This window comes from Petaurus breviceps, unplaced genomic scaffold (assembly GCF_028583685.1).
Source record: "Petaurus breviceps papuanus isolate PSGF00001 unplaced genomic scaffold, PetGlider_PUasm1.0 91023, whole genome shotgun sequence".
Lineage (NCBI taxonomy): Eukaryota > Metazoa > Chordata > Mammalia > Diprotodontia > Petauridae > Petaurus > Petaurus breviceps.
The window spans coordinates 1,346,366-1,357,829 of record NW_027187398.1 but is presented as its reverse complement, the minus strand read 5'-3'; the positions used below and the strand labels follow the sequence as shown (position 1 = coordinate 1,357,829).

General features: G+C 37.8%; 1 protein-coding gene across 3 annotated transcripts in view; it reads right to left on the bottom strand.

Moving 5' to 3' along the window:
* CLTC (clathrin heavy chain) overlaps positions 1-11,464 on the bottom strand; it is an 84,410-nt gene that overhangs the window by 36,033 nt on the left and 36,913 nt on the right. For all 3 annotated transcript variants that reach the window (XM_069078209.1, XM_069078210.1, XM_069078211.1), the window contains exons 7-9: positions 10,564-10,761; positions 5,507-5,707; positions 680-832 (exon numbers count right to left, since the gene is read on the bottom strand). In XM_069078209.1, coding sequence (XP_068934310.1) covers positions 680-832; positions 5,507-5,707; positions 10,564-10,761 — 552 coding nt within the window. The remainder of the gene's footprint in view (positions 1-679; positions 833-5,506; positions 5,708-10,563; positions 10,762-11,464) is intronic.

Genomic DNA, 11,464 nt, shown 5'->3' with positions numbered 1-11,464 from the left:
ACACACACACACACACACACACACACACACACACACACACACACACAGAGCTGTATATAGAAATGTAACTTACCCAACAGGGAATCAGGAAGGGAAGGGAATAAGAGAAAGCAGGCATGATAAAATGAAGGACAGATTAAGAAAGACAAGAAAAACAGATTTTTGAGAAGGGACAAGATAAAGCAGGGAGAGGGGGAAAGAGAGAGAGAACTCATTTTTACAAGATCAGCATTAATACTAGTCAGAGGAGCTAGACACAGCTTAAAACAAGTCACCTCACTTCTCTGGGCCTTTGGGTCCTCATCTCTAGAAGAAGGAAAGTGAATTCCATCGCTTCCAAGGCTATCACCCCTAGCCAAGATTGTCTACTACACTTCCTCTAGTCAAGAAGAAAGGACAACAAGTCCATGTGCAACAAATTCTCAGCTTTGTAGCACTGAGCTCATCACTTAGCCTCAATCTCTAATATTAAAATGATAATATACTTCAATGTGGAAAGTGTTTTTTAAGTTATAAGGTATATCACAAAATAAATTATTAAATGTGTTGTAAAAATTTCAGAACTGGAATCTTCTCACCTTGTTAAAGCTAATTCAACATATGTCACTTAATTTTTACTTAAGAGTCAAAATTATACAACATATGACAAATGGAATGAATTTAATTTCATTGAACTTACTTTTTTGGCATACAGTACAATCTTCTGTACTTGGCCTGTTTCTGCAAAGCACTGGATAACTTTATTTGGAACATTAGCCCTTAGGTATACACTAAGAGCCAATGTAGGGTCCACAGATTTTACTAGATCACCCAATTCTTCTGAACACTCCAGCTGTCCAAGAGAAGGGGGGGGAGGGAAGGAGAAAAGTCTGATTGATCAGAAACTCAGAACAGTTTTCTAAACTGTGGGAAGCAAGACATTCTCTCAAGGAGGGCACAAAGCAATGACCAAAATGAGTAGACGTTTTGAAAAATAACTTCTACATAAATACATCTAATTTCAGTGAAAAGAATTCAAATCAAGGCAAAATAGAATCACGGAAAATTCAATCCAAATAACAGCAAATATAAGCACAGCAATCATTTCAGATGTTATGTACAACAGAGGACAAAATTCAATCAGCATATACTGAACTGTCACAGGTAGAGCTAGCCACTGTGAGTCAACATAAGTTAATGTACTAAAGTTGTCACACTGCGCTGGAATATAAAGCACGTGAACTCATAATTTGGAAGAACTATAATTTCTGTGATATTTCTCAATGTCATTTAAGGACTATATACAAGTTGGTTTCCAAAAAAAACCTTAGTCATTCGAAATTTAACAAATGTAAAGCTATCATCAGTTATTTCATTGTCTTTAAGTTAAATAATACTGTTTTGTAATAAATATAAAACTTGTCTGAACTGAAAACTCACAGGTACAGCCAAAACTAGCACATCAAATGATTACAAGCTTAAGTTACAGAAATACAGAAACCCAGTTAAAAACCCGAATCTAGAAAGTGGTATTTTTACTCACTGGGATTCCTGAAACTCAAGAGACTGAAATATCTTCAAAAGAGACACTGAGATTACCAATACATTGACAAAACATAGTTTTTGTCCCCAGAGAAAGATCAAGTTTTTAAGGGAAAAAAAATCCTGTCTTTCAGAAATTGTCTATGACATCAAAAGTATTGTCTGCATTATATAAATAAGGCTGCTTACAGAAATACTAAGAAAAAAAGTCTCATTCAGTAGCAGAAACCTCAATGACTCAAGGTAGCAATAATTGATATGGTTGAAATGACTATGAATCATAAGCCAAACAGATCTGAATGGTTGGATTTGCAGATAACATAATTGTTATGGGAATGGGAACTTAAGATCTTCCTGCCCCTAGGACCTTTGATAGGCTTAAGTGGTACCTGGAACCTGTGACAGGAGGCTTGGTTTTCAGGAATGCCAACACCTTGGTGCTCTGTGATTGGACAGTAGGTCAAGAGAGTTGTTACATTCTCTGAGCCAGAAGGCTATATAGACTTTGATGTGAGGCTTTGTTTTGGGGCTCACTTTGAGAGGTGTTGTGTTGATTTGACCATACAGGACTCTGATCAGCCATTGAGCCCCCTGGCTTTGAAAGCCCAGATGTTGATGCTTCCCTCTCTGGTAACTGACTAGGTATGGATGTAATGGTCAGACAGTTGGAAGCCTGTCTGCTGAAATGTTTCTCTGTCTTCTTGTAACTTCTGCTTGTGGCTTCTGTCTGTATACTCTGAAGTTCGGGATGCTGACTTTTTCCCCTGAACTAGCTAAATGATATGTTTGATAGATTAAAGCAAGATTATTAACCCATTTTTAATTGCTTTCCTTTAGAAAAGCAGATCTAGGGGTGACTAGGTAGCGCAGTGAATAGAGTACCGGCCCAGGAGTCAGGAGGACCTGAGTTCAAATTCGGCCTCAGACACCTAACACAAAAAACTAGCTGTGTGACCTTGGGCAAGTCACTTAACCCCAACTGCCCTCCAAAAAAAAAAGAAAGGCAGATCTAAGAACCTGTGTTAGCAGCCACCCTGGGTATGGTGGGTTGTTTGCTGCTACAATAATCTAGTGAGAAGAATTGAACATGTAGTCTGAAGAGCCTTCTGATCAATTAATAAGAACAGAGAATCTTGCTATTTTGCACTGCAAGTGGATTAATATATACAGCTAAAGTTATGTAGCTGAAAGTGATGTCAGAAATATTACTATGAAAACCTATGGATGGCAAGAGACATTTTCAATCTAGTTAATGAATTTTTCAATTGAAATGGTCAAATTGTACCAGACTGCACTCTTATGAGAACTCACTTGATGTTAGAATGAGATGTAGGTCTACAAGTATTAGTCTAAAATGTGCCTCCCTCCACCAATCTACTTATATACATTGCATGCTTCAGATAATCACTTGTACTGGATATGAATAAGGAGCTAAAACAGTTTAAGATGCATTATAGAAGTAATCAACTTTATAAAAATAGTCCACTAAAAGCAAGCCTCTTCACAAAATTGTATTAATGTAGGACAGAGCATAGGGCAATGAATTCCATGTTATTTCAAAACATTGGCTCTTTCATGCCAAAGTACTTTGAAGGGAGTTTGAGCCAAGAAATTAGAATTGTTCTTAGTGATGAAAATCAGGCAAATTCCAAGAACAAAAATTTTTTTCTGAAATCAATTAAAAAAAAAACCAAGCCTTCAAAATTAGTGCAAGGTCTTCAAATATATACTATGATTCTGAAAGAGTGACCATACTCATGAAAAAAGAACTATGGATAATACATTAAAAGGAAATTTGCATTTTTTTCTCTATCTTTCCAAATTTAAAAAGAATGGCTGTCCTGAAAATTAAATAAGACCACCTGTCTATTCTACAGACTTGACTGGTCTGTAGAAGAAATTGTTATTTTTAAGGACCTACATATTCAAAAATAGTGTAAAAACTGAAAAGGAACCTATTTGCAACAAATAAAATGCATGTGGGCTTTACTCCCTCTGTATATAACTGTTTTAATAGATTTGTCTCATGACCAAAGTAGTTAAACCCAGGAAAAAAACCCTCATGTTTTACCTTTCTAAAGACTTCTTTGGCCTAGAAAACAAATATTGGCTACCCTCTGTAACATCCCATTTGTATAAAATAGGCTATTCTGCAAAGATAAATAACCACTTTGGTTTGTAGCTGAGAAAAGAAGAGTAGTAGCTATGAGTGACCAGGTTATAAGGAAACTGCCTAAAGAATAAATCCACCCAATGTACAAGAAAATTTTATCAATAAATTTGTATGTTAGGGGCGGCCAGGTGGCTCAGCGAGTAAGAGCACCAGACCCCAGTGTCAGGACGACCTGGGGGATCGAATCAGGGCTCAGATACTTAGCACCACACCCAGAAATAACTGGCCGTGTTAACCTTGAGCAAGTTACTTAACCCCAATTGCTTAAGAAAAAAACAACTGCATGTTACATTATATTTAATATGAAAAAGCAGTAAATTTTTACTTTCATTTGAATGTAAGAGCCAAGAAAGTTTGCCTAGAATGTTATGCAGAGATGAAGAGCTTCCACAGAATTCACACTTCTTACTGGAACATCTACTGGCTCCAGTTAAACTTCAGTTCTTTCAACATGGCCCAATAAAAATCTATCAAAGATAGAGAACTACTGTGGTCTGTATTATTCTCAAGAGTGATTGACCTTCCAAAGAGTTCCTGGTATGGTACTTCAATATTTTTCTCACTATTAGGAGTATGACATGACTGCTGGCAGTAATGGGTATTGGAAGACTAATGGGAAGAATCATGGGTTAGTGGTACTTGTGCTTATATATTCCTATAATACCTTTTTTTTTTTGGAGGGGGAAGGCAAGACAACTGGGGTTAAGTTACTTGTCCAATGTCACACAGCTAGTAAATATGTCAAGTGTCTGAGGTCAAATTTGAACTCAGGTCCTCCTGACTCCAGGGCCAGTGTTCTATTTACTGTGCCACTCAGCCACCCCCAGCTTTATTTTCAATAATTTCCATAAGCCTCTATACTACAGCTCATTAGCCTTTCCATTATTAACAAACTTACTTGGTAAGAGATGACCAGTTTTATGTTTAAATCTTTTAATAAGGCAAAAAAGCTATGACAAATATATAAGCACAAAATTTCTGTCCATCTTAGAATAAGATTCTAGGTCTCTAAATGGGCAAAATATACTGCTCTGTCCACAGATACCGTGTTTCCCCGATAATAAGACCTATCCCAAAAATAAGCCCTCCCCTTACTGTGTAAGATTCCTCTAAAATAAGCCCTTCCCCAAAAATAAGCCCTATTGAGATTGCTACTGTAGTGAAGGTGATCCCCTGCGCTACACGCTACATTACGGTACCCTCTGTATGCACCATCTCCCCCCCCCCCCCCCCCCCCCCCCCCCCCCCCCCCGGTGAAACGCACGCTCAGAGCTGCAGCAGTGAGCGCGTCATCCTGTTCTTCCCCAGTGATTTGCTTATTGAATAAAGGTACATTTTTTTGTTCACATTTACCTGTTTATTAAAATTGCTGTCAATGTTCATTAAAATAAGCTCTCCCCTGAAAATAAGCCCTCTGGTGTTTTTCTGTCCAAAAAAATTAATAAGACAGTGTCTTATTATCGGGGAAACACGGTATGATTCCAAATTGCCCTAAGATTTCTAACCATCTCAAGTATGGTACCACACACAATTTTTCCTGAAATTAAGAACATTCTTCTCCAGTGAAATAGTTCAAGAACTCAATAAGGAGATTTCAGATTCTATGAGTGATCACATGTATTAGCTACTTTGATAATAATCCTAACTACTCCATGCACTACAAGCTCCTGTGTTTCCTAGAGACAGAATGTTAGGTACACATTCTGGGTGCAATCTAGAATTAAATCTAGAATCTAGAATTAAACTCTACCCCCCACACACCCAAGACTAACAACATTTAATTTGGTTAAACCAATGCATGTTAATTCTTACCTTATCTTCTTTTAACCATTTCTCTAGCAGTTGTTTACGCCCCTGTTGAAGTACAGGCCTACACAGTTCTAAGGATTCATATTTGTTCAGCTGGCCTTGGTCTAAAAGGATTCCAAAGTATTGGAGTAGAGGTGAAGTCTGACCTGGCTGTGCTGGAACACTCTGGAACCGGCGAATGGTGTCTGGAGTACGCAAAATTCCCTTCAAGAAAGATGATTAGAAATAAAATTATTTTTTCCATTTAAAAACTCTGCTTTTAACAAGTCTAAGAATATAAATCACCTATTAACAGGCTGACAAGTCCTATGCACTCTTATAGGCAGGACCATAAACTGACTAAGCTGATTCATGTTCTGATTTTAGTGTGCTATCACTGAATATATTGAGGAAGCACCAAACTAGACTACTTGTATAAGTACTATAATGTGTACAAAAGTACTTATTTTTAAGGCATGTGATTGGGTAAATAACCAGCAAAGAAACAAAAGCTTTAGAGTCAATCTTCAGCTCTTCATTTACTCCCTTCATTAAGAGTGACTTTCAAAGGACTGGGGGGCAGAGTCAAGATGGCAGAGTAGAAACAGGGCCTCCGAGTGGCTCTGGCTCCCACCACCTCCAATTCATATGAAAGGAGACTCTTAAACAAACTTTGGAGCTACAGAGCCCACAAAATGACACAGAGAAGCTAACCTCCCGCTGAGGACAGCCAAGCAGGCCGGCAGGAATTGGCCAGCACAGCACTCTGGGAGCCCAGGCCCACAAACCAGAGGTTTTAGCCCCAGGGCAGGCCTGACCAGCCACCAGCTGGACGGACTCCAGATCACCAGCAGCTGTGGCAGTTTCCAGAATTATCAACACATAGATGCTAAGGACAATGTAAAAGGTCAGTGCAGTGTGGACTTTGGGACCCAGTAGTGGGAGTGCCTCAGCTTTTGCCCCCGGGGCGAGAAGCCTCTGGGGGCAGCAGTGCAGCCACTGCCACGTGGCAGCTTCAGCTCCTGGCCTGCAGAGTGTAGGGGGACCAAGCAACCAGTCTGAGGGGTAATCGCTCTTGCTTTAACCTGCTTGGATCTGGATTGTGGTCTAGGGTGGAGATCCTGGGGTGTGTGACCAGCTTGCCAGAGCATGTGGAGGCTTCAGAGAGGGCACTCAACTAATACCTCCAGCAGCTGAGAAAACCCCAGCATTTGGAATGAAGCTCCCCTGTCTGGTGGCAGAGTCCTACTGTGGCAAAAAGCCCAAAAGTCAAGTAATTGAGTGGCAACATGAGCAGGCAAAGGAAGCAAAGCAGGCTCAGCAATCCAACATTAGACTCCTATTTTGGGGGACAAAAAGGATCAAAGCATGGAACAGGAGGAAGACAGTGAAGTCAGAACTCCTGCACCAAAAGCTTCAAAGGAAAGTACGAACTGGTTACAGGCCATAGAGGACCTTAAGAAGCAGATAAGAGAAGTGGAGGAAAAATTGGGAAGAGAAATGAGAACCATGCAAGAAAATTATGAAATGAGAGTCAACAGCCTGACTGAGGAAAATAACACCTTAAAAAATAGACTAACTCAAATGGCAAAAGAGGCTCAAAAAGGCAATAAGGAGAAGAATGCCTTAAAAAGCCAAATTTGCCAGATGGAAAAAGAATCTCAAAAGTTCACTGAGGAGAATCATTCCTTCAGAATTAGATTGGAGCAAATGGAAGCTAACGACTTTATGAGAAATCAAGATGCTGTTAAACAGATCCAAACAAATGAAAGAATAGAAGGCAAAGTGAAATATCTCATGGGAAAAACCACTGACCTGGAAAATAGATCCAGGAGAGATCATTTAAAAATTACTGGACTACCTGAAAGCCATGATCAAAGAAAGAACCTAGAAATCATCCTCCAAGAAATTCTCAAGGAAAACTGCCCTGATGTCTTAGAACCAGAGGGCAAAATAGAGGTTGAAGGAATCCACCGATCACCTCCTGAAAAAGATCCCAAAAAGAAAACTCCTAGGAATATCATAGCCAGGTTCTGAAATTCCCAGATCAAGGAGAGAATATTACAAGCAGCCAGGAAGAAACAATTTGAATATTGTGGAAACATAATCAGGATAACACAGGATTTGACAGCTTCTACACTGAGGGATCAAAGGGCTTGGAATATGATATTCCAGAGGTCAAAGGAGCTAGGATTAAAACCAAGAGTCACCTACCCAGCAAAACTGAGTATCACGTTTCAGGGGAAAATATGGTCATTCAGTGGAATAGAGGACTTTCAAGCATTCTTGATGAAAAAACCAGAGTTGAATAGAAAATTTGTCATTCAGATACAAGAAGCAAGAGAAGCATGAGAAGGTAAACAGGGAAAAGAAACCATAAGGAACTTATCAAAGTAGAACTATTAACATTCTTACATGGAAAAACAATAATTCTAACTGATGAAACTTTTCTCAGTATGAGAATAGTTGAAGGGAATAGAAATATATATACATACAAAAACACAAACACACACACATATATATATATACACACATATACATCAGAGGGTATATGGGCGTATGAATACATATGTGAATGTGTGAATATATGTTTACAGGTATACATAAGACAGAGGGCACAGGACCAATTTAATAGGAAGGGATGATACTTAAAAGGTGAAATTAAGAGGTGAGAGAGGAATATAATGAGAGGAGATAAGGAGAGACAAAATGGGGAAAACTATCTCATACAGAAGAGGCAAGGCAAAATGGTTACAATGGAGGGAAAGAATAGGAAGGCAAAAAGAAATGGGTCAACCTTATTCTCACTGAATTTGGATCGGGGAGGGAATGACATACACAATAAATAGAGTATCTCACCCTACAAGAGAATATGGGGGAAGGGAATGAAAGGGGGGATGATGGAAGGGAGGGCAGGCTGGGGGGGAGGGAAGTTCGAAACACCCACTTTTGAAAAGGGATGGGATCAAAGTAGAGAATAGAATTAGTGGGAGGAGATAGGAGAGAGGGAAATATAGTTAGTCTTTTACAATATATCTACTAATATATAATATACCTACTAATATTTACTAATAATAATATGCTACTAATGTTTTGTATTAGCTACACATGTACAACCTATACTGAATTGCTTATCTTCCCAGGAAGGGTGGGTGACAAGGGAGGAAGGGAATGAATCTGGACTTCAAAGTTTTAAAATCAAATGTTTAAAAAAATATATATATATATATATAATTGTTATTATTATTAATACTATTTCACATGTAATTGGGAAATAAATTATACAGGCACTGGAGCACAGAGATCTACCATGCCCTACTGGAAAAGTTGAAGGGGGTATGGGAGAAGATATGGGAGGGAGCAGATTGGAGGAGGGGATATCCTGTGAGACTGCTATTTTGGGGTGGTAGGTTGGGGAAAAATGGGGAGAAAATGTGTAACTCAAAATCTGGTGGAAATGAATGATGTACATCATTAGTTAATAAAACCTTTGGGGGAAAAAAAAAAGACTGACTTTCCTCCTCTATAAAATAGTAGCCAAAAATCCCCCCAAAAACAAAAACCAAGTTAGTGCCCATCAACAGTGGAAAACAATTGGGGATGTACTGTTAAACAAGAATATAATGCAGTATTCTTATGGTGTAAAAAATGATGAATATGAAGACAAAGAAATTTAAGATATCTATGAATGAATCAATGCAGCCATGTAAACAGAATGAGAACAATTTATACTATGACCACATTAATGTAAAGGAAAAAATGAAAAAAACTTTAGAGTTCTGATCAACATCATAGACAATCATAATTTCAGAGGAACTATACCAAAATGTGTATGTATCCCACTTCTCAGCAGAGAGTAGCTATAGATACAGGACAAAGTACATTCCCAGACATGGCCATTGTCATGCTTTTCTAATTTCAGATGGGTGGGAAGTAACAAAGACATTTTTTAAAAATTAATGAAACATTTTTAAAAAGGAAAAAACATATTGTAGGGGATTAGACTAGATCCCTCTCTAAATCTCTTCCAGCTCTAAGAATTTTATTCAAATCATCCAAATTTATGACACATTACTTGAACAAAGATCTTCCAGGCTATCAGTAGTCATCTTCAACTATAAACAAATACTGCTCTGGTTTTCTTAAATTCTATAAGTTCAGACTATATTAGATATAAATCCAAATAATTCTAGGGTAAAAATAGGGACATTAATGTCCAAACCTATAATAATGTTGCTAAGCTAAAAATATATGGCTTCACTGAAGAAAATTCTTCTAAGTGAACAGGAAGAACAAGTTCGCAAAGATGAAAATTACCAAAATAGTCAGTATTGGAAGGACAGTGAGATCCCTAAGCAAATATGGCAGAGCTATAAACTGATGCAAAAGTTCTTGGAAACAATTTAGATATGTTAAAAAATTAACTACAATATTAATCTATTTTATCACAGCAATAGCACTAACAGGCACACACCCCAAGGAAGCCAAAGACATAGTAAAAGGTCTCACAGATACCAAAATATTCATGGCAGCCTTTCTGGGGAATTTTTTAAACTTTCTCAAATTAGAAACAAGAATGGACACTCATTCAGGAGGGCACAGCTGAACAAACTGTAGGATATGAATATAACAGTATATTATTGCACTAAGAAAAAAATGAATGTAAAGTTTAAAGAAACCTGTAAAGATCTGAATGTCTTGATGCAGAGTATATTAAGTAGAACCAAAAGATTATGCCAAGGAAAATACTAAAATCAATGCAATGACCAATCCTGAATTGAGATGACTAATGAATAAATACATTTCTCTTGGTAGAGAATATGGAGTAAGGTATATACTGTTAGACATGGTTAATGTGTTTGTTTTGTTAACTGTATTTTGTTGCAAAGTACGTAAGACAGAAATAAAAAAGTTAAAAAATTAACAAGAAATCAGAAGCCAGGTCTTAATTAAACTCATACAGTCAAAAAAGCAGTATTTGGCACAAATTTTGTTCCCTTTCCTAATATAGCTAGAAATGGAAGGCACCTAACTGGCACATAAATAGTCTTGGAATTTTGATGTTTGTTTCCAAAATTTACCTTTGGAGCATTAGCAGCCACCTTTGCTGCCTCTGAGTAATTTCCTTGTGCAAAAAGAGCATTAAATTTCCGGGCAAAAAGCTCTTCAGCTCCAGCCAAGTTATTACGCACAGCCATTCTCAAAGCCAGATCAGGATTCTGAAGGACGCTGGTGATGTAAGGAATTATATTCTCTTCTTCCACACACACCGATAGCACCTATGATTTAAATGTTAGCAGATATCCAATATGAGCACTTTGTAAGACAGTGATTCTAAACGTTTACACTGTACTAGTAATTCTCTTTGCTCATTAATGCAATTAAGATTCAACACTATTTAGTTATTTGGAAAAGAGAGGAAAAAATACTAAGAAAATCAGAAAATTGCAGTGGAATGAACCCTCTGAGAGATATCTCTATCATGGTTCTTCATTTAGTAGTCTAAAGTGGTCTTATCTGACAAATTAGTGAAACCAAGTTTTCTATTTCCTTACAACTTACCAGTCCATAACTTCTCCTTCCTAGACTAAGGTCTAGATATTTCTAATTCATCTTTTAGCTCTAAATTGGTCTAACACTAGGTTTTGTTTAAATCAGATGAAAGGACATAAATTCACTGAAACCCTGGCTTCCTTCAATATTTAGCTTAAATGATACCTCCTATAGTAAATCTATTCCTATCCCTCTCTCTCCCCCAAGCGCTCAATGGGTCCCCACCAAAATGAGTTATTTTGTACATACTTGCTTTCTTCATATTCATGCTGTGTTCTCTCCCCCAACTTTCTTAAGAAACTTAACTGCCTGACACCTTTCACTGACTCTGCTGTGGAAATGGTTGGGCTACCTTAGTAATGTTATCATCCTTGCCCTACAAATCTAAACTATGAGAATATTCTCCACAGAGGTGGCAATGAATTAGCC